The following is a 22,394-nucleotide window of genomic DNA, read 5'->3' as shown; positions in this document are numbered from 1 at the left end:
GAAGACCGAAGGCGAGTGTGCATCGGCATCCAGGAGGAGGGGTTGCTCCCCTCCTCCCACCCGTGGCCGCAAAGAATAGATGGGTTTGTGGCAGCACAAACTGCTTCTAAACACTGTCGTTAAACGAAGTGAAGCAGTCAAGGATATGGACCTTGGAAAGCTTGTTTTATGGGCTAGAGATAATAGGCACGGGCATCCCCAGGTCCTGCTGCTGCCTTTTGTAGCAGAAGAATGGAAAAACATAGGAGATTTGTTGTGGAAGACAACGATTACAGGGAAAAGCAAGGACAATCTGACTTTCGGTCCAACTTGGCAGATTGTAATTAGTACCTTAAAAATCAGGGAAGTGAGATATGCTCAGGCTGCGAGCGCCATAATTCTACCTGCGTCATAGCAGCCATCTCTACCTCCCACTACTGGGCAGCATTCCTGTCTATGCTGCACTTGGAGAGAGGGAGGGAAAGTAAGAGAGAAGAAAAGAAGAAGAAAGCAACTCCACAACAAACGCTGAAACAACGAACAGAATCTGTTCAGCAACGGCAGGATGTGATACATCCTGAACTATTTGCTCCACCGTTGGAGACACTTTTAATCTCCAAGGCCATGCTGGACAAATACCAGTGATTACAGAAATAGTTGAGCAGAAACAGGTGGCTCAGACAGCTTCAAAGAGAGACAACTCAAAAATCGTTAACTATATGGTAGCCAGTTTGAAATTCATCACTGTAATTAAAAGTTGATAAGCTGCAATGGTCACCTTTGTTACCACCTGGCCCTGAGAGGCTTTTCATGTAACATCGCCTGTTTTTGTAAAATTGTGCCCTTTTTCCTCTATCTCTGAACAAGAGAAATATTGAAAGAAAGAACTGGACTTGTTAAAGTTAAGTTTGTGAGGTTTTTTTTTTCTTCTCTCCATTTTTCCCCTCTGCGAGAGTATGTGGGGGATGTGAAGAAAAATAACAACAGCAGAGCAGGAGCAAAGTGGGCAGTTCACCCTCTCCCCCTCTCCCTCTCCAAGAAGAGTCACTGGGATAGTACCCAGTTTGTTAAAAAGTCATGATTCATAGGTTTTTTTAAATGTTTTTATGTACACTTTCAGAGTTAATTTTGTTAATAATGAATTTATGTAGTTGTAGTTTTTTAGTTTTACTAGAGAATTTATTTGATTCTTTGAAAGTTCAAAAAGCCCCTTTTTAAAAAGTGTTAAAGGTGAATATTAACAGAAGTAAAAGCCACCTTACAATAATTAGTTTTAAAACTTAATGTTAAAATATTGAATGATTTACAGTTGCTAGTAAAACAACCTTCCAATTAATGTTCTCTACAAAAGATATTTATGGTTTAAAAAATAATTAGCTAGTAGAACTTTACTGTAAAAGACAAAGTTAAGTTAAAGCATATATTACCCATTTGCTTGTTTTTTCCACAATTTTAATAAGGTAATTTCAATGTGAGTCCTTTTGTTATAAAAAACATATATTACAGCATATATACCAATTTGGAATTTGGATTTTAGCCAAAAAATTTGACTTGATGTTTTTGAAAAGTGCTACAAAAGCTGAATGGCGACTTGCCAAATCCTGTGTTGTTGCGGTTTTTCTCTAGAAAAACTGCACTTTAAAATCCTAACCAACTTAAGCATATACTAGGCAAATTCCTGTTACGAATAAGTATTTTTAATATGTTGTGAATTCATGTTGTAAATATTGGCTTTTCACAGTTATTCTGATAAATATATATTATTTGCTTTCACTATATTCTTTTCTCTCTTAGCAAGTTATAGGCTTAGATAGGAATTCTGAATGGTAAGGATGTGTTTCATCCGGACAGGGCAAGACAATGGGAGGATCAAGCTGTGGAAAACAGGCTGTTATCAGCAGCAGGAAATGGAGAGCAAACTGTTACCAAAAAACTGGTACCAGGACGTGGGCAGGGGGGAAAGATAAGCTCAGCTGCCCTGAGAAGAAGGATGAGGGGCCCAGACCCTTATCAACAACTGACCATCTGCAGAAAAAAGGAAACCAGACTCCAAAAGAATGCTGACCAGCAAGAATAATGATGACCAGCAAAAAAAAATATGCTGACCAGCAGAAAATTAGACTGTGCAAGAGCATGATCCAAGAAGGCGGAACCAGGGAGGGGACATGCTTGAATATGCATTAACCCCTCACAGCAAGGATGGGATAAAAGGGGTATCCCTAAGATACCAGGTGTGTTCCTGGCAAGGCGCCAGGGCACCCGGCCGTTTTAACCCTTTGCTTTATTTCTTATGTCTCCTAATTGTCTTTTATTTATATTAAATTCTTTTTATAATTTATTAAGTGAATCTCGTTTTTAAGAAATAGCATTTGCAATTATTGTGTATTGTATTTTTAAAGCCAAATGACATATAATTGTCATGTATTTGTTACATTTTTATAATCTTTATAGTAAATCCATGTTACTGTTATATTGTGTTTAAAGAGTATATACCAAACATTTAGTTGTCTTTTTGTAGTAATAGAGTAAGATTAAGTTATGCTTTTATTTGATATAGATTAAGTGTTAATAGAATGAAGTTTCATTATGTTTAAGTTTGAATGTTTTTAAGTTAAGTTTTATAACTTTGATATTCTTTTAAAGTTAAGTTTTGTTATTTCCTTTTGTCATAATTAATTTTTACCAGGTTTAAATATTGTTTAATTTAAACTGTTTTATGTTTTATTGGAGACACTTGTTTAAACTGCAAAGTACAGTTATTTTCCTAGAGAGATGAAGATGACTACAACTGAAACAGTTGTGATAGAACACTGATGAACTTGATGAACACTGAAACTGCTTGTGGATAGAAGTGAATGCAGTCTGTGACACCCCTGATTTCATCAGTTCTATTGTTTGTTGCAATCTCTGCAGTTTTTGTTTTTTATAGGTTTATTATTTTTCAGTGTTTCCAGAATTCCAAGAAAATGTACCATCGCTGAGGGTCGGCTGCCATAGGAGAGGCTTCAGATTAAACCAACTGCTGCATGGTTTAATTGGTCTGGTACCTAAGGCTTCTGATAATTTGCTTTGTACAAATGCATTTTAACAGTTTGCTGTGCTGTAAGCATCTCATAGCTGCTACTATTGAGAACCTTGTTTTAGAAATGAGTTAAGAGGCATCTTTCCAGTTTAAAGCCTAAGGCCCTGACCAATCCTTGACTTTACTGGGATAGAATGTTTGCCAAGAGATCCAGATGTTTTCTGTACCAAATCAGTATTCAAATCACTTTTTTGACTTAGCAATTTGACCCTATTAATATGACAGCTGGATCCATTTTGAAGCAGGCTTGGAGAATCATTTCCAGAGGTGGTCATCCAATCCTTTTGATGAAATCCAAACTGATTTTGTTGTGTGTTTGCAGACTATAAGATGCTGGTGCAGTGTATATCTAGTGGTTAATGATAGTTCTATATTACATATGTTATTAATAATGTTTATTATTTGATTGATTTTTAACTGCTATAGGTTTTTATTCATTGTGTATATGGTTTTGTGTTGATTTTGATGTGTACGACAGAAGTACATCTCATTTTATTTTTTTTTTTTTAAAAAGGGGGGGATTGATGCCCTAAAAGCATTTGATTAGTGTAATATGTGTATTAGAAATTTGGACCACAATAATGAAATATTTATATTGAAAGTTTAGAAAGATCATATAATCTAAATTTACAATTGGGTGTATCACAGCTAAGCCAAAATGATTCATTAACTTTAACGGGAGAAGTGTCTGTGTTTTGTTAACAGGTTCAAAAAAGTCACCTGTTCATCTGATCAGACTGTCTGCCTCTGAAAACATGAGATCCATGGAACAGAGAAGTCACCACACAGCTCTGAACATCGATACCCTCAGTCAGTCACCGATAAGCTGCCAGCTGACATCATAGGAGCAGTGGATGTTCCAAGACTGAATTGCATTAAATCATTGTTTGTAAGAATTTTGTAGAAGATCTAAAAGAGTATAGAGACTCCATCTAACTGTATATAAAAGCAAATTGTAAATGTATTTTACCCTTTAAATCAATTGCTTTCACGTTTAGATTGCATAAATACCAGAGCACGTGTGTTAAAAGTAGTTTTAGTTTAAGATAAAGAGTTTAGCTTGTGTGATAATTGTTATTTGTAGGTTTTTGATAAGTTTAGAAAATATATTAGTATAAAGTGTAAGTATTCCCTCTTCAGGAGTTAAGGTGAGCATATTTGAAAGTTCATTTAACTTTAAACCTTAAAGGAGTTAATTCAACAAATTATAACAGCCTGATTAGCTGTGATTCTGCAAGAATGGTTTTATTTGTGTGGAACAAACTGCTTATAGTAATTGTGTTGTGTATAGTCCTGACCAACTGTCTGCTAACTAACATCCAAAAGCGACAGAACATATGGGTCACTCTAGCACACTAGACAGGCCAAAAATCAATGTGTTTAAGCCTAGCCACACCTGGAGATCCCTTTTGCACCTGTCTCATAGGAGTCCCTGAATGGGATCCGCAAGCATTTAAAAGTTTAGTTAGCAATGAAACTCGATTGAATGAATTGGCAATGTTATGAGAGTGTAATTGCACTGTTGGCTTCACGTCAAGACAACTTGAAGCCTGCTGACAAACAAAAATTATTGAAGTTCTCAATGTTACCATAGGGCTCCCAGAAGAATTGGACTTGTTAGGCTCCACCAATACCTCAGGTGGATGGATAATGTTTAAGCCCCCGTCAAAAAGCCACTCCAAAAAAGAGATGCAACACTAAGCTACAGTTAACCCTATCGTTGATCTCATTACTAACACCGAAAGTAAAGCATTTTATTCACGGTGCAATCTCACAGGATGATCACCAGGGTGATTACCTAGTTCAGTAATCTTAATCTGTGGAGATAAGAGCATGGAATAGAATTCCTGCTAGCCCACATGGAGGACCCTGTTACCTTAGGAAACTTACTTTGTTCCATCCAAACTTACACCAATTGCTGAATATAGCTGGTAAAATAAAAAAACATCAAATGGTCAAAGCAAAGCCTGAATGAATTACAATGTGATGATGTTAGAGACCCAAACTTTTAGGGTCGTGGTATAATATGGCTAGTCTCCTTTTTACTCCAGGATCAGCTGCTGCTAAAGGCTTGTCAACTCCAAAAAAGCTAGCTTGTTGGATCAGGAAAGAACTGAACTTAACATCCACAATGTTAAGTGAACTTTCAGCTGATGTGAGTGGTATACATCATGCCGTATTGCAAAATCAAACTGCAATTAATCCCTTGTTCTTAGCACAAGGACATAGTTGTGAAGAGTTTGAAGGTATGTGCTGTTTGTAATACACGAACAGCTAAAACAGCTATAGAATGGGTTACATGCCCTGAAAGAAGATAGTGACCCCATTAGAAGTTGGTTAGCCAACTGGGGCATCACTGGATGGTTGAAGTCTCTTGTGCTGAAAGGGGAATGAATTTTACTTATGGTATTAATAGAGATAGTTATTTTAAGTTGTATGTTATCTTGTCTCTATGAAAGTGTAAAACGAATCACGTCTAAAGCCTGGCTTATGCGAAAATAGAAATGGGGAATTGTAGTAAAACATTTTAACAGAGTAAAAGCATGATATTTTAGTAAAAGCCTGTCTGCACAAGCCAGCCTTTGGTATAAGCGATAATATTAAAGGCAGTGTCCTTGTAACTCTCCTGAAGCAGTGAGAATGAAAGAAAAACAATAGCCTTGTGTATTGGGGAAAGAATGTAAACCATATGTATTAACCAATAGCAACTTGCTAAGCCCATGGACCCTGTCCGACCCTATAAAAGTGTGCTAAAGATAGAAATAAACAACGTTTGCCATACTTCCGTGAAGACTTGGTGAATAGTCAGGCGGTTTCTCAATAAGCATTCAAATGCTTCTCCCAGCACATGGAAATGAAGTTTTGGATCTACATTAAAAACCAGTTGATGAAACCAGTTCAACTTTTTTATTTAGTACTAATGCAGTGATAATATCATGAAGCATAACCACTTCAAACAGGTGAGGTTTCATGGAGCTCTCCACTCTTGGAAGTGTCTACATCCTAACACCATTGCTCAGTGCAAAGCCAATCTCTTGCTATATACTGGGATTTGCAAGCAGCAACTATCAGTTGCGTGAGGATGCTGTTTGCACCAGCAGTGCAGGGGACTTGCAAAGCTCCAGCTGCATCCCTCTGCAAAACCCACCTGCATTTATCACGTTTTATCTCTGCCTGGGCAGTCAGATTTCAGTGTTTTCTGCATACGGATTCTAGAAGTGTCTATCACCACCACAGTACTCCACAATTGATCTGGTTTTTTACTTTGCAGGAGATTTCATGTGTCAAGATGATCTAGCTGAGGTAACAAGTGACTTGGATGTTCAATGAGTTCTTGCTAATGCCCCTGATCAAAGCTGAAGTAATCTGCTATGAAAATAAATGAACATTTAATCAGTTACTGACTACAGTAACAAAAAGTGGGAGGATATCTGTGTGTCCCCAGAGGGATTCCTGTTTGGACTTGTACATTTATTAAATGGTTAAGTAGAAGGATGGCAGCTGATTATTTATTGATTATTTAATAAGTTACTTATGATCACAGAAGTGTAAGACAGCTGCAAAAGTACCTTACAAGGTTTGATTGGTCTTCTTGCCCTCAGGGACAGCTCATTGCCCACCAGGACCCCCAGGCCCTTCTCCTCAGAGCTGCTCCCTGCAAGTAACCCCCAGCCTGTCCTGGCGCCCAGGATTATTCTTCCCCAGGTGCAGGACCCTGCATCTGCCTTTTCTGTATTTCAGACAGCTCCTCTACCCATCTCTCCACCCTGCTGAGGTCCTTGGGAAGGGCTGTGCAGCCTCCAGGGGGACTGGCTCCTCCTTCCAGCTCTGTGTCACCACCTTCCCCTCACCCAAAGCACTGATGAATGTATTAAACAGTTAATACTGGGGGCCGCCACTGGTCATAGGCCTCCAACCAGACCCTGGGCCCCTGATTATGAACCTCTGGGATCTGCTGTTCAGCTGGTGTTGGTGGGTAAGATGAGGTACAACCCTCAGCCAGCTGTCACAAACAGCACTGCATTAATCACTGCCAGTCAACAAGAAAACTCAAAAGGCAGGAAATATTCAGATACTGTATTTAAAAAGAAATAAAAACTTAGCTGCTCACCCAATCTATCTGAGACTTGACACCACCGCAGACAGCTGCATTACAGTAGACTCTGCATACCCATAAAAGAGTTTCCTCTTCCATGAAGATTTTGCTGGAATGTTTTGCCAAGAATTCCTGTGCATGGCACCTCCCTTTTTTGTTAATGGCACATTGCCACCCATGACACACTCCTGGTTTGTGGTTCTTTTATACAATGCAGATTTTGTCACCATGAATTGCAACAAAATGCATAGATTATTTTTTATAAGACTATTTCGACATACATTAAAATAGTAAAAGGCGCATTCTATGTTTTTAAGAGATTAACAGATTTTATTGTTTTCTACAACATTTAACAATACAGAAACCCAAACCAGCAATTCCTGACAATTTTAGCAACTGTCTTGTGGATGAACAAATATGTTGGTAAGTTTTTGTTGACAGACAAGTACATACATCCACTTTCTAAGCTTGCACATTTGGATTCACTGAAAATGATGACTAAATATATCTATAAGCTCAAAAAGAAAACTATAAAGTCCAAGATTACCAACAGTGTTTTATAGTTACCTCAAAAAAGATTTGTTAACTTCATTACAGTGTAGCTTCCTAACATGGCATATCTACTTACCTGATACTTAGTTTTAACACAGATCTGCTGTAGTTTTACAACCCAGTTTTCAAGGTCACAAATGCATATTTGACACTAGTACAGATGGTCAAGTTGTAACTGCAAACAAATATAGATTTTACAGTGTTCTGCTACAATAATCCATGTTTGGACTAAAGCTATTTTATATTTTGACTCATTAATTTATCCACAAATACTGATTTTGAGTATATTAGTGTATTTACTGTACTTTGAAAAATCTAATCAGAGAATACTTTGTCTATGGTACAGTAATGAATGTGGCAGGAAAACAGATTTAAATATACTTATCATTTAATCTCTTAAAATAGTCTCAATCTTATTGACACCAAAAGGCTTGATAACTAATAGCCATGCTCTTCATATTTTGGAATATCAAATTATATGTACATATACACAACATAGATAGGCTCTTAATAAAAGCATTTAGTCTATTTTACAATCTTCTCTGTTCAAGATAATCAGCCTTCACAGATTTAATACTTCAAATCACCCAAAAATCATTAGCAGTTAAAAGGAGATTATTTTTTTCCTGCAAATATCTGCTGGAAATAGCCACTCTTCTGGGGCTTATGCATAATTCATATTTCTTTTGAATGCCACTTAAGATCTAGATGGAAAATTCTTAGTTCAAGTGTCAATCTATGTAAAGAACATTTGTAATAGAATCCCAACACATGACACCTGCAGATATCTCTACTACAGATAACCTTCTGTAATAGATATTTATTAAATACAGTATTTTGTTTTACAACTCCATTTACAACTTCAAGCCATGCTGACAACACAGAAAGATTGCTACAACATGGAAAGAGCTTTCATTCAGTCAAGTGGTGACTAAATCTATGTCATAATTTAAGTATTAATTGATAAAGCATACAAAAAGGTGCTTAACTACATAGCATTTAAATAAAAAAATACTTCATCTTTCAGACATTGATAAGAACAAATAAAAAATTAACTGTAATAACCTTTAAAATTCAAGTTGCAAGTTACTGAAGGTCACTTAAAATAACTGATTAAACAGAAGTGAGCATAAGCCACATACTGGGGTAGGATGTGGCATAAGCATAGAAAATGCAAAAAAGTTTAGGATCCACAATAACAGACCATATAGGAAGAAAAAGTTTAAAAAGTGTTTTTCCTATCATACTATTTTTTCAACCTAACTCCTTTCCTTTGCATTGTGTAAAAGTTGTGAAAACAATGTCACGCTTTTGTCTTTCATTCAGCCTTATTTCAATATCAAGCTCTCACCTTCTCATTAAAATATATACACTCTATACATCCATTCAATTTTCTCTCACTTCACCTAAATACACTGTACAGGCCTACAGAGCTCTTGTGACACTTCTGTGTTTATTTTGTCCTTTGTCACTGGATTGGTTCCACATAGTTTGCTGGGTATAAACCAACTTGTCCATTGTCCAGGCGTCCTTTGCACCAGCCCTGCTCATCTTCATTCTCCATTTTGGTTAACTCATCCCCTAAAGAAAAGAAGGAACATTTTGCCCAACTTAGTGCAAGTAAAAGAAATGCTGCATTTGGCTTAGTTCTTAAGGTTTTAAGGGAAACATGGAAGAAAATGCTACAAAGACTAAGTAACTCAGAATTTGCTTGCTAACTTCCAGACTATCCATTCAGACATTTATGAACTATAAGATAACTTCATTTTGAGAAAAAAAACAACAAACTTTGAGAGCCTGCAGACTCCAAGATGCTCCACAGCAGCAAAGGAGCAAAGGCTCCACTTCAGCCAGGCATAAAAGGCCACATTGAGTAACAATTATTTCCTCCTGTCCAACTTCGTGTCAAATGATTTCCCTAGATAAAACTGATTCGTGTTTTATCTCAGCAATAGGAAATAGATGATGAAGGTATTAATCACTTATTATTAAGTGATTAATAATCACAATAAGTCCCAAACTGAGTCTTGGTATCATTTAGGAGAATATAAACTAGCCTAAGGAATATAAATTCTTTGGTAGAACTGGACAAGCTTCATATTAAATCTTCTCAAGACACCTATCTTTTTAGCTTTTCTCTTAAGATAGAAAGGTTAAAGCTGCATCTCTTCTAGTTTTTAAGCTTATCAGAAAACTAGTAAATACCCATTATGAATAACTGTTTGGCATTTCAGACTCTACTTGGTTTATGGAGACGTTACAATTTTCCGACTTTTTTCTAGTGCTGAAGAATTAGGGCGTACAATTTCAAACCTTCCATTAAGTGTACGTTAATAAAGAGTGAAAACAAAGACTACTAAAATTCAGTTTTCAATGACAGTATGCCCTAACAAATGCATTTGTATCAAAGCTTGGGCTTGGAAACTCAGTGATCCTGGAGGTCTGAGAAAATTTTAATGCTTAAAGTGTCATCTGCACAGCAGTTACAATGAAACCACTGTGATGATAAAACTAGAACACATAATAACTTATTCTGACAATATTTCAGAAACAACATTTACTGTCACTGTTCTCAGCCATGGAGGGCCACAGGAGGGTGAGACAGATATATTGTAAATAATTATATCCCGTCCTTTTACATGCTTATAAAGCCTCTCATAAAATACGAATAAATTTATTCCTGCTGTTTGGAAGCCTCCCACAGCTGTTTGCCAAGAAACAAACAAAAAAAACAATCAAAAAACACCAGATGTAAAGGTACTCCACTAAAAAAATGAGTTTTGTGTATTAAAGTACATTTAATGGACACTGTGCAGAGCATATATTCTGTAACATGTATTTAGAAGCATTTTGTAGGTAAATTCCTTGAATACCCAAATTCCATGTACATTTGAACAAGCCCTTAATATGCATTAATTGTCTGTTGACAGCTGCTTAGAAACCTAGGGATATCTACAGAGGAACACAGGATTGGCTAAGTTTTAAATTGGCTCCCACCTGACCTAGTGAGCTCTTTTCCTTAGTTTATGTTCAGTGTAAAGCTAGTCACATTAACACTTCTGCCTAAAAACTAAGTACCCATCCTATTAATTCAGCATCTGTAAGGGGATTCATAGTCTAGCACATCATCCCTTTCCTACAATTGTATCAATGCCATAATTTGGTGTTGTAACACTCTTTAATGCTCTTCCTTCAAAGTACTGAACTCTTCTAAAGTGAAGTCTGTGTACATCTCACAGCTCATACATCTTCGACTTTATTTCTACAGACCTCACACACTAAGAGCCACTTGGTTCAATGGTTTAATGCAAGTGAGGCAGCTGGTACTCCAGCACAGAACACCTAACTTTGTATTTTACCATTACATCTGTGTATATAAACATTGCATAGTTTTGCCAAGGAAAGGCTCATTGCTTTAAACCCTTGCTGTTTCACAGGTACCATAGATGTATTTCAAGAGGATTAGCATGCTTCTGTCCCCTGCTGAGAAGAAAAGGAGCAGTAAAAGTCTACAGAACGAGAAGTAACTTTTAGCTTGTGTGCATTCCACAGAAAGTACCAGATGTTTTGTTACTATATACTTCTGTCAGGGCACAATTCAGCAAAATTCACAAACAAATAACCTATTTGTCCACTCTGAGAGCCTACAATACTTGTCTACAAAGAAGAAAAGTTAGATGTTCAGTGTTTTCACTAATGAAAAAGGAAGGTGGTGAGTTAAAGGCAGAGCACCACCACCTGGGCTGGGGGGTGTTTTGGTTCAGAAAGCAGAAACTGCATTTAGAGTATGACCTGGAGACACACTATTCTGAGGACCACCCTTCTCCATCAGCAGAACAGACATCCTGCAGTTCCCTGATTAGCTACGACATGGACTGGTTTCCTAACTTTCAGCCCTAACATCTACCTAAGAACCACAGCAGGTGGTAGAGAAATACTCCTTACTAACCCCAGCAGAAAGGGAGGCAGAACCAAAAGCTTCCTGGAGTTTCTTTTCAACACCTGAATGCTGTTTTTCTATTACAATTAATCTGGGAATTACAGGAGATGGTATTAAATGACAAGCAAATGGGAAAAGAGACAAAAGAGTATCTATCTCTCTCATTTGCACAAAGTGAAGTTTGCTTTTGCTAAACTACTCCTGCAATATTGTTCTGGACTTCCTGGTTGGGAAATGTCTCCTGCAACTTTAGGCAAAACAGTTGAACAACTGGCTTGAAAGTCATGAACAGGAGGTAGATTTCAGCTGGAGGCAGCTGCATCTGTGGTGTGCAGCCATCACACCCTGATGGCACCTTCCTATGTGTGTGGAAACAGTGGGTGACGGGTCTCCCCCCATCAGCTGCATCTCTTCTGCTCTCTCCTGTAACAGTGAGGGAAAAAAGGGCTTAGGGCTCAAGGGAGATACAATGTCTAAGGAAGAGGTGTACTAAGTGTACCCTAATATGACACAGGACTAAAATAAAACAGGTGAACACATTTCCTGTGCTTAACATACAGTGAAGAGGGTTGAAAAGAGACAGTTAAAAAAGTATCTGTCCATGACTAAATATTCAACCCTAAAATGTTAGCATTGCAGAAAGTTGGATGCCAAAAATTGGATGCTTCCCATTTAAACAGAGAAGCTGTCAGTTTATTTACTGGAGTTTCAAGATTAGCTGCTGTAGTATTTTCCTTTAAAAAACAACTCTGTAGGGTTGGCATTTCCAGACAGCTAAAAAGCAGCAGCTGTTACTGTCACCCAAGAAGAAAAGGGAGAGAAAGGATTTTCAGTTCTGCAGGTTATTTTGTTTCATTTAAGATGATATGAAAGGAGTATCTCAGAGGCAGCCCAACACATTCAAAAAAGCTTAGGAGTCAGTACTGCCAAACAGGGAATACCAAAAAGCACTGTCAGGAGGGATGATGGTTAGACAGGATCCTGTACGTGGACCTGTAAAATCAGATAAACAGGTGACTTCACAAAATAAAAGCTGAAGAGAAAAAAAAATCCCCTGCCTTTCTCCTTCCTGACAAATATTTTAAAGTAAATGTTGCAAACTTACCAGCTTTAAAGCTGAGCTCATCTTGCTCCTGGCCCTCATAGTCATAGAGTGCACGTACTCTCACCTCCATGGCAGGAGGGGTATCTTCATCAAAGGGATTGGTGTCTCCATTTGCATCAGTGGAAGAGAAGGGGTTGTTGGACTCTTCATCAGACCAATCTGTAGGGTAGCTTTGGTTTTTCTCATAGCTGCTAACACTGAAAATCAATGTTGAAATTATTTTTTTCTGCTCTTAAAATGGGGGACTAGAAATACCACTAAGATTCCCCTAAATATGCTTAAACTCCACTCTAGGGCCCAGTTTTGAAACTTTCTTTCTGGTATCTTCCCATCTATCTTTAACTGATAATGCCTCACTAAAAAAAAAACAAAACAAAAAACAAAACAAACCACTCTTGCAATGCATTTACAAAGTTACAAAAAGGCAAAACCAACACACATCAATCTCCCTACAAACTCAAAATACTTCTCTATATAACATATAATATATATTATATATATAATATCTATAATATAATCCACATAATCCATGGGACTATTTACTCTGGAAAGGTGAAAGGGATGCCATAGTCAATGAGAGGGATTATCTGGTTTAGGTAAAACATTTAAATTGCTTTGCAGAACCTTCCTCCCAAACCTCTATGCACCTCTACAATAACTTCCAACACTTTTTCTATATTGCAATCCACCAATACAAAACTTCATTATACTGCAACAACTTGATCATTTAAAGGGAAGTTCATTGTTCAGCATGCACATGCCAGTTAAGAGAGTGGAACAGCCCTAGAGTGTACACTGAAGCAACAGGCAGCTGCTCAAGAAGGTCCTAAACAAAAAAAGAAAGCATCTTAAAAGCAGTGAGAAGACACAGAGCAGTAAAGCTCCAGAAGCAGTTTCACTAGAAAAACACATCAGTTGTAATGTTTTATAGGACTGGGAAAGGAAGGGAAAAAAAAGCAACAGCAGTTCTGTTAGCAACTGCCAATAACCACGGTAGTTTGAAACCAAAGATCAAACAACAGATACGGCATCTGCTAGGAAAGACAAGTTAGGTTACAGTGTTGCTTACACAACTGCTTAAAAACACTTCATGCACTGACCAGCATAGCGTTATAGAAACCAAAAATAGAAAACCCTGGATAGACAAAGTGGAAATGTGAAAACAATTAAAAAACAACATTTCACCAACTTTTTGATCTTATTGTCCTCCTTTTCACTGACAGTACTCCCAGTATCTTCTTCATCTTCAAAGGGATTGTAACTTGATTGTACTGACTGCACTGTGTTACTCTGGACACTAAGACTGCTAATTTGGAAAAGAAAAAGCATTATGGTGACCCTATCTGTATGAGGGAACACTGTCATTGGTGTCCCATTAAGCAGTTTCTTAGCAGATCCCTCCTTCAGCTAAAGAAAATTAATAAACAACTAAACAAAATCAAAACATCTATCAAATGCAGCATAAGGCTCAAGAAAACTTGGAAAGTCTCACATATGGAGCATTCCTTCACAATTAGAATATCCTTTGTAGACCACAATTTCTTTTTTCCTATTGCCTGCAATAAAAGGAAATGCAATTTTTCTGGCCAGCTTCATTCCTTTTTAAAGCAGTTGACATTAACAGTTTTGTATTAATCAGATTCAGAATTCTGATGTGAATAAATGTTTTGCAAACTAAGATTTCGAAGTATTATTGTTATTTCTGGAGATGGGAAGGTGGAGGAGACCACCAGATCAGGTACAGAAAGTTCAGTTTCTCATGAAGCTTTGTTTCTTTCAGCTCCCAATGGAAAGAGAGCTATAAAATAAAGAATAATTCCCAAATTAATTTGTGAAGTGCAGAGACATCTCTAAAAATGTTCACAGATAATTATCATTTGATTGAACAGTGACTTTGATCCTGTAGAGCTTATTTGTATTATGTGTATTTGAAGGCAACAATCTTTTCCAATTAGTGTTTTTAGGCATAAAAAAAGCTACCTGCTATGTTTGTTAGGCTGTGAAACTTGGTCTCCCGTCTGATTAATACCAGTCAGAGTCACTCCATCAGAAGCCTTCTTCTTTTCTCTTCTACTAAGAGTGCGATTCAGGTCTGCAGACCACTCCTACCAATGAATGAAAAACATGATTGAGAAATTCAATTGAACAAGTAATTATCACATTTAATTCACACAACTGAGTTATGGAACATATATCTATATAGACAACACTACCAGTAATTACTAAAGATGAGTCACTCTAAATGTTTCATTTATGATTCTCATCTAGTTCCTACTCCAGAAATGCTGCAAACTGCAGCAAATGCAAAATGCAGCAAATCTGTGCTACTCACAAAATCCCAAGGTTACCTGTACTTCCCTGTTCAGTATTCTAAACCCCCTGAAAAGACTTAAAATACCAGACATCTGGCACACAACTGGAGAAATCAAAAGAGCTGGCCAGTACAGATATTTAGAAGATATACTGTGACAGCTCACAGTTTCAAATAATGCAATGATATCTGGCTTTAAAAGGTAACTAACATTCCATTAAAAAAGGTATTGTAAGACAGGGCTTACTTCTCAAGAAACACTCTCAGATGACTTACAAAGAAGCTAATTTAAATCTGTGCCTAAGATTTAAGCCCTTAAAGTACTTCACTTTGGATTTAGTGAAATTCATTGTCCTAAAAAGCCATCTATAGGAGTTAAGGCTCAAATTAACACAAGTATTGACAAGACAAATGATGTCACTTGTAGACCCTCCTTGATGTTTTGAACCATTCAGAGGCAGATGGGGCAGGCATGGTGAGACCTAAACACAACTCCTGCATCAAGTCAAAGTTAAGCTTTGATTTCCTGTTATAGTAAATACACCTGATACAAAGCAGGAATCAAGAGAAAACAAACTGGAAGCAAGCAAATACCCTATCCTGAGACATGTTTCCTCACAGAAGTCTTAAAGTTAAAAAAAACGTCAGGAGAGTTTGCTATACAAAAGATGCCATTTTGAGATCAATATTTTTATCAGGAAATGGAAGTTTTCAGAGTTGCTATTACTCCTATGTAGCACAGTCAGTCCAGTGTTTTCTGCACGTTCTTCAAACACCTCATTATTTTAACGTTGTAAAATACACATTGTATTTCTGAGTTACCACAGTTTAAAGACCACTGACCTATACATATTTGCAGTTTACAATGCAATTTCATAGTAATTTCATCATGACTTTTTTACTTACGTCATCCTTGTAGCATGTAAACAAGAAAAAAACTTGATTACAAAAACAGTAAGAGGAACATTTAATTTGTTAATTATAATGTTTAAGAAAAAGGATAGTAATTTCCCCACACAGAAGTAACTGCACTTCAGTGTTTCAGGCGAAGCAATTCTACGGTATGGTAATGAATCTTCTTCCTCAAACATCTAATGTAAAGTTACTCAGTATTTTAAAAACAAGTGCTATTTTCCTTTATGGTTAATAAGGGAACAGCAAAACACTCCAGAGTTTATGCTTCCACTCCATCAATTTAATCTCTGGAACTTATTTCAACTAGACTCATTGGTCTTTAGACGAGTTGGATGCTGGTCCAACTCATTCCACTTCCAGCTATCATACACAAATAGTATGATCTGCACTGACACCTTTTTGTGCTTATTTATTGTAGGCTATGTTTACAGAACACTACTTAGAAAAACTCCTTTCTTCTGAAAATGGCATCCAGCAATAAAATGACCAACTGGGTAAAGGTGGCTTTTTTAAAATTGAATTTTAAATACCAATTTTCAAATTTTGACTGTTTAGTTCAGACTTTTTCAGCATCTTTGCAGCATACACTACAATTATCTGCTATGAGCAATGAGATTCAAATTGAAGTCTGTAACCAAAGGGAAGAAGTAAAACATAAAGGATAACATATACAGGTGTCAGAGATGTGTCAACTAAACAATGGCTAACAACTTCAGCAATGACTTAAGCTTAAAAAAGTCATTGTAGTTTTCTGGTTTACCCATTTTCTCTTTAAACAGGTACCCAACATAATTACCTTCAAAAGTTGCGGGATGAAAAGAGCCCAATGAAAATTGAGATAAGAAAACTACTATGTCTTGTAAAACAAAAAGATTCAGTGTTGGAAGCTTGAAGTTAAGAATTACACCAGAAAGAAATATTACAAAAAGCAAAGAGGAAAAAAATAGACAAAACAATTCTGGGGCTTAAGTACTGTGACCTTACCTCAAACTGAGGCCAATTCATTGACATCCCTGGACCTTGATTAGCTCTAAACCACCGCAAGTCTTCAACAGCATCTGCTGTTTTGATATTCTGTTCCAGTTCACGGTAGATATTTTTGTAACTGCAAAACAAATTTGTCTTCTAATTTAGTGTAACATTTAGAATCATGGCAAATCCCTAGAAAATTTTTTTAAAAAATATTTGAAAGTTCACAATAGTATTGAAAAAACTTATAGCAAGATAGACTTTTAAAAACTGACAGACCTGTTACTGCCTGTAAAAAGGGAAGAGTAGCCCAACAAGCAAACTTGCTGAAAGTTCACTCCACCATAAAATCTTTGTTTACCAGATTTTAAAACTATGACTCTTGTGTAAGTTAATTTGCTGTCATTAAAAGAAATGTATATACATAGGACTGTATTTAAACTACTGAACTGCAGTCTCAAGGTTTCTTGAATTTCAAAGGTTATCTACAAGACAGTAGAAAGCAGTTTTGTGCTAAGTCCCTAGGACTCTGTGAAAACTTCTCCCTTAGTCCAATGAGAATTGTAAGCAATAATAAAAACAAAACCCCCAAAGCTGAAGCAGAAGTGAATGGGTTACACATTTTCCTATGCAGGTATAATATCTGCTAACCGCTTTTACTAGTATGGGTATTCTCTGATTTTACTAACTGCACTATTTATATCAAACACTGAAAAAGAACCTCACTACTTTTTCTTATCTCTTAAGTCTACTTGTTTTTCATTAAGAGAAGTCATGCTCTTATCCCCTGATCCCAGTCCATTCACTGGAATGTGAATCACACTGGTAATGTGCATGACTGTACATTTACAACAAAGCCACCAATACGGTGCAATATGGAGTACAAAAAGATCTCAACACAACAGTCACAAGGCTTAAAATGGAAGACACAGAACTGCTATGATATTATTTTATATATAGTTAAGATGTTATTATACTCAAGGTAGAGAATTTGCAAAAATCCTTCCAGACCAAATCATACAAAATTTAGAATAAGAATTCATTAGTGCTACATCGTCAAGGAGTCAAACTTTCTCAAATAACACTTCACCATTTCTCACTTTCTATATAATACTTGAGTGCTTTAACATATACATGGTATGGGTTTTTTCCTACACCAGCAGTCATTTCAATGTATTTAAGCAATAGAGAAGCATGTATTTTGAGAAAGGGAATACATCATTTTGAATGGCTTGCTAGCCATCAGTTAAATCAACAATAAACTTTTGGTCTACATCTCTGGAAAATGTGTCAGGCTATTTTCTGGACTGTGCTATTTATCATTTATCATTTATCTTCATCATTAAATTTAAAAATCAAGCTATCTCTCTACTGAAACAGCCGAAGATAAGGAAATAGATAAACAGCTATAGCTGCTTTTCCCCTAGTTTCACCCTAATAGTTCTGGTCTTTGTTTGCACCTTATTATGACCAGTCCTGGAATTCTAAGTATCTTAAAAGGAAATCATTGCCTCTCCACTTGGTCATTTTCTGTGGTCTTCTCCCAACCTCGTCCATTAAGTAAACTATTTCTCATTTATTTCTGTTTTGTAGTTTCCCTTAATCTGATGAAACTGAATTAAATGGGAAGCAATTCTACCATCTATCCACTCTAAAAAGTAGTAAAAAGAAAAAGAGTAAAAAGAACCTAACTCTCACAGCAGTTCCATAAGAAGTTTGAAGCAACCCAAAATGGCAATGATGCCAAAATAAGTGGTTTTGCCCTTACCTATTGCTTGCTCTGTTTTTGTTCTTGCCTCTATTTTACCCCTTTCTCTCATGCCAGCATTAACATTTGTGTGACAGCATAGCAAGCCAGTTTGGGACACTGTTCAGGTTAAAACCAAATTCTGCTCTTCCTTTTCTCCTTGCACTTGAAGTGCTAACCACAGTGCACATGACCTCTGCTGTCAGAAGTGGGATGTAAAATACCACCATGGTTACAGCACTCACTGTGCGTATTCCTGTGTCTGGAACTCCCTAGCAAGAGTTTAGCTTTCTTGGAATACAGTGAAGGCTCACGCAGAAAGAACAAAATACAAAGGCATGCTTGATACATATGACAGACTTTGAAATACAAAAGTTGAAATTAAGATGGACAAGAGTTCAGCAGTGGTTAACTTACGGATATTAAATTTATCCCCATATTAAGGTAATTTCATTACTGAGCTCTAATATTTTAACAATAAATGTATTGACTATAAATTTCATGCTGTCCTGCACTAATAAATTCTAGTTTGTTCTCCAATAAACATACAAGACACATAATACACCAAAACCCTCTTTTCCCAATCTTTGATCTAGCATTTTTTTGTTCTAAGCACTGAATCCTTTCTAACTGGAACATATTTGATTATAAAATACCACAAGAATGAAGGTTTGCTGGTTTTGGCAAATGTTAGAGATAGGTGCTAATCTCGTTTTAGACAAAACAAAGCATTAATCTCTTTCACTTACACTTTCAAACTGAATCAACACATTAGAAAGAAATCAGAACTCTGATCTACTTGAAGCATTTATTACTTTTCACAGAAAAGTGTATTAAGCATTAATTTTGAAGTCTTACAGTTTTACCTTGCAACGTTGGACAAATCAAGGTGTTTCTGAACTTCCAGTAACACTTCTCGGAAGAAACGCAACCGTTTCTCCTCAAACTGCTGGCACTGTTCAAATACCTGCTCCATGTTCTCCATATACTGAGGAGTAGCATTATCTAATTCTTTCAGTGATTTTTCATACTTTTCTTTTGTCTGGGGGTACAAATACAAACAGTTAGCAATATATTTTATTACTGCCTTACAATATAGACTTATCAATGCAGTAAATGACCGAGGTTTAGACCAGAAGTTGCCAAGCTCCAATCTCCTCTCACAACCATTGTACCCACCTTAGGGCACAATGAGATTTATCTAAGTAGACTGAGGAAACAGTTCCAATAAACCTCCAAGCCTCTTCTTTGGCTTTTTAACAGAAACCATGACAAATGTTAATGTAACATTAAGGTAAAAAACAAAGGAGCTACAGAGTAAACCAGAGCAGAAAGTCTTTCAATTCATTGAAGGTATTTGGAGATCTTTTAAAGCGCTGGTTTTTCTTTAGTAATTTACACAGTGCACTGTGAGTTATGACCAAAACCCCAAACACTGTGTACATCCTTGTGAATATAAATTGCACACACTGTGAGCTCTGCTAAGAGATACAACCTCAGACTGCACTAATTTACAGAAGTAGTCCATAGGCAGAAATTAAAAGATCCCAGCTGGTGGAACACAACATTCCAGATCCCAGAACATCATTCTCAAAGGAAAAAGACATCCTTGAGGAATCACACATTAAAAGCCTCTCAGCTGCAGCCCACTGAAGAGATAAAGCAAATTGTGCAACAGAACAGCATTTATTTAAGTGGATTATATCAGCTTCATTTTTTAAAAAAAATGCATTTTGCATTAAAAAATGATGACATATTTAGTTGTCAGCAAGTTTTAGGCATCTATCTCTCAGATTCTCAAGTGAAATAGCTCAGCTCTCACTAGTAAATAAGTAGAACTCTGCCCTAGAAGTTTGTTGGCTTACTGTGCTTAGTTTCCTTGCTGAAAGAACTTAAATAGAGGCCATACATTATTCATTTTCAGAGAAGAAAAATTTGGCAAGAACACATTCTTGGGAGAAAACTAAACTTTGGTACAGGACTGCAACTGAAGATCTATTCAAACTGGTGTTCACAGCATATTCAGGAGGAAAAAAGAGCTTAAATATGCACAAGCTACAGGTTAAAAAAACATCCAGTATACCTTTAGTACATCTTGTTTGCTTCTCTCCACCTTGTCTTGTAATTTCTTGAGCTGTTCAGGATTCAGTGCTGGGTCAGCTTTGCTGTTTGTTTCTCTGGATATAGCCAGCTTCTCCTCCTTGCAGGCAGCATGGTAAGCTTTCTTTGCAGCTTCCACCTACAAAAGAGTTTTAAGTCTTTGCATCTGGAACAGTCTACAGCAACCATAAAACCTTAGCCATAAAATCATGTTGCAATAAAGAAACTGTCAGGGTTTTTTTCAGGATGTTTTCTTTTTTGGGTGGGCAATTGTTTTCATTTAGGCCAAAGAATGAACAACACATAAGAATCAACATAAGGAAATTTTTGGAGCATTTTCACCACACAAGAAATGTCACTCATACAGCTTAGAGGAGTGCTGAATACTTAGAGTGAGTGTTGAATACTAAGTGTTGAATACACTTAGAGAAGTGACTCAATAAAAGGTTTATAGAAAGTCCCGACTAAATGCTTTTCCCTCGTGCTCATGTTCACCTGCACCCCCTTCTTCTACCAACCTGTTACTTAAGAATAATGTTATATGAGAGGGGAAAAAACCCACAAACACATTTACCCTCATTTATTTGAGCAACTTGTAACTTTCAATTGCGTGAAATAAGATACTGTTAAAATGACAGCTTAAATTTCACTTTTTCCAGATTTTCACTGAACTCACCAAGATTAGGAGAGATCAAGAGAAAAATATTTATTTTCAGAAGAGGACAGAAAGCAAGAGATCTTTAAGAGAAAGGAGGGTCCAGCAGAAAGAATAGGGAGTTTACTCCCTTACAGAGATTTGAAACATTATAACACAGGATATCTAATACATAATCTACTGCTGTACCTCTTTCAGCTTTTTTGCCCAAGGTTTCTGAGCTTTCCTAAATCCATCTTCTGCTTCTTTGGTTTCCTTAAATCCTCCCATCATTTGTTTATGAAAGGCTTCCTTCTGCCAGTTCTTGATTTTTTCAAAATCTTCATTCATCAGTGAACTTTTTACTTCTAGATGTAGTTCACTCACTTTTTCAGCTTCTGACATAAAAGCACACCAAGCCCTTTCTACTGTTCCATACTGTGGGCCTAAACACAACAAAAAGTGTCATTCTCAGTAACCATCACTCCCATGGAACTTATATTCCCAAGAAACTACCTGAAACTATTGACTTATATTCACTTGTAAACAGCAATGGTGATGCAAACCTAGAAAAGGGAAAAAATTCTTTTTGTATAAATTTAGAGTATTACAAACTTTTAGGCCAGAAAAAAAAAATATTCATTTAGTCTGGAGTCCTTATCCCCAGTACCACAATTCTCAGTATTCCACACGTGAGCTCCCCTTTGAACTGCCTTCAGTTTCTCAACATATTTTTTGAAGGGTGAATAACCATGGAAGTACAAACTACTGCAGAATATATTAAATAGCATCAGCTTAGCCCTCCATTAGAGCAATGCCTAGGTCTTTAATTACTAGTCTTTCCCCCACAGTCACTGCCCCCTTGTTATTCAGAATCCCTTTTCAAACTGTACTGGTAATTATCTAGAAACAGACAGTTCTCTAGTACTCAGTAGATCAATCTGCTTCAGCAAGAAACAAGTAA

The 22,394-nt window shown here is 36.7% G+C and overlaps 1 protein-coding gene across 5 annotated transcripts in view; it reads right to left on the bottom strand.

The window, feature by feature from the left end:
- Nucleotides 1-7,459: 7,459 nt before the first annotated feature.
- The window catches only part of PACSIN2 (protein kinase C and casein kinase substrate in neurons 2), a 64,916-nt gene continuing 49,981 nt past the window's right edge, over nucleotides 7,460-22,394 (bottom strand). For 3 of the 5 annotated variants that reach the window (XM_005533128.3, XM_088055398.1, XM_014261673.2), the window contains 8 exons: nucleotides 21,641-21,876; nucleotides 20,780-20,935; nucleotides 19,563-19,738; nucleotides 16,965-17,085; nucleotides 14,735-14,859; nucleotides 13,944-14,060; nucleotides 12,755-12,951; nucleotides 7,460-9,290 (listed from right to left, as the gene is read on the bottom strand). In XM_005533128.3, coding sequence (XP_005533185.1) covers nucleotides 9,178-9,290; nucleotides 12,755-12,951; nucleotides 13,944-14,060; nucleotides 14,735-14,859; nucleotides 16,965-17,085; nucleotides 19,563-19,738; nucleotides 20,780-20,935; nucleotides 21,641-21,876 — 1,241 coding nt within the window. In that variant the 3' untranslated portion in view covers nucleotides 7,460-9,177. The remainder of the gene's footprint in view (nucleotides 9,291-12,754; nucleotides 12,952-13,943; nucleotides 14,061-14,734; nucleotides 14,860-16,964; nucleotides 17,086-19,562; nucleotides 19,739-20,779; nucleotides 20,936-21,640; nucleotides 21,877-22,394) is intronic. The other 2 variants (XM_014261674.2, XM_014261675.2) reach the window with 2 other exon arrangements.

Source organism: Pseudopodoces humilis, chromosome 5 (genome assembly GCF_049639895.1).
Source record: "Pseudopodoces humilis isolate 2021_Gansu_Grassland_sample_001 chromosome 5, ASM4963989v1, whole genome shotgun sequence".
NCBI classification, from domain to species: Eukaryota; Metazoa; Chordata; class Aves; order Passeriformes; family Paridae; genus Pseudopodoces; species Pseudopodoces humilis.
This window is presented reverse-complemented; position numbering and strand designations above follow the sequence as displayed.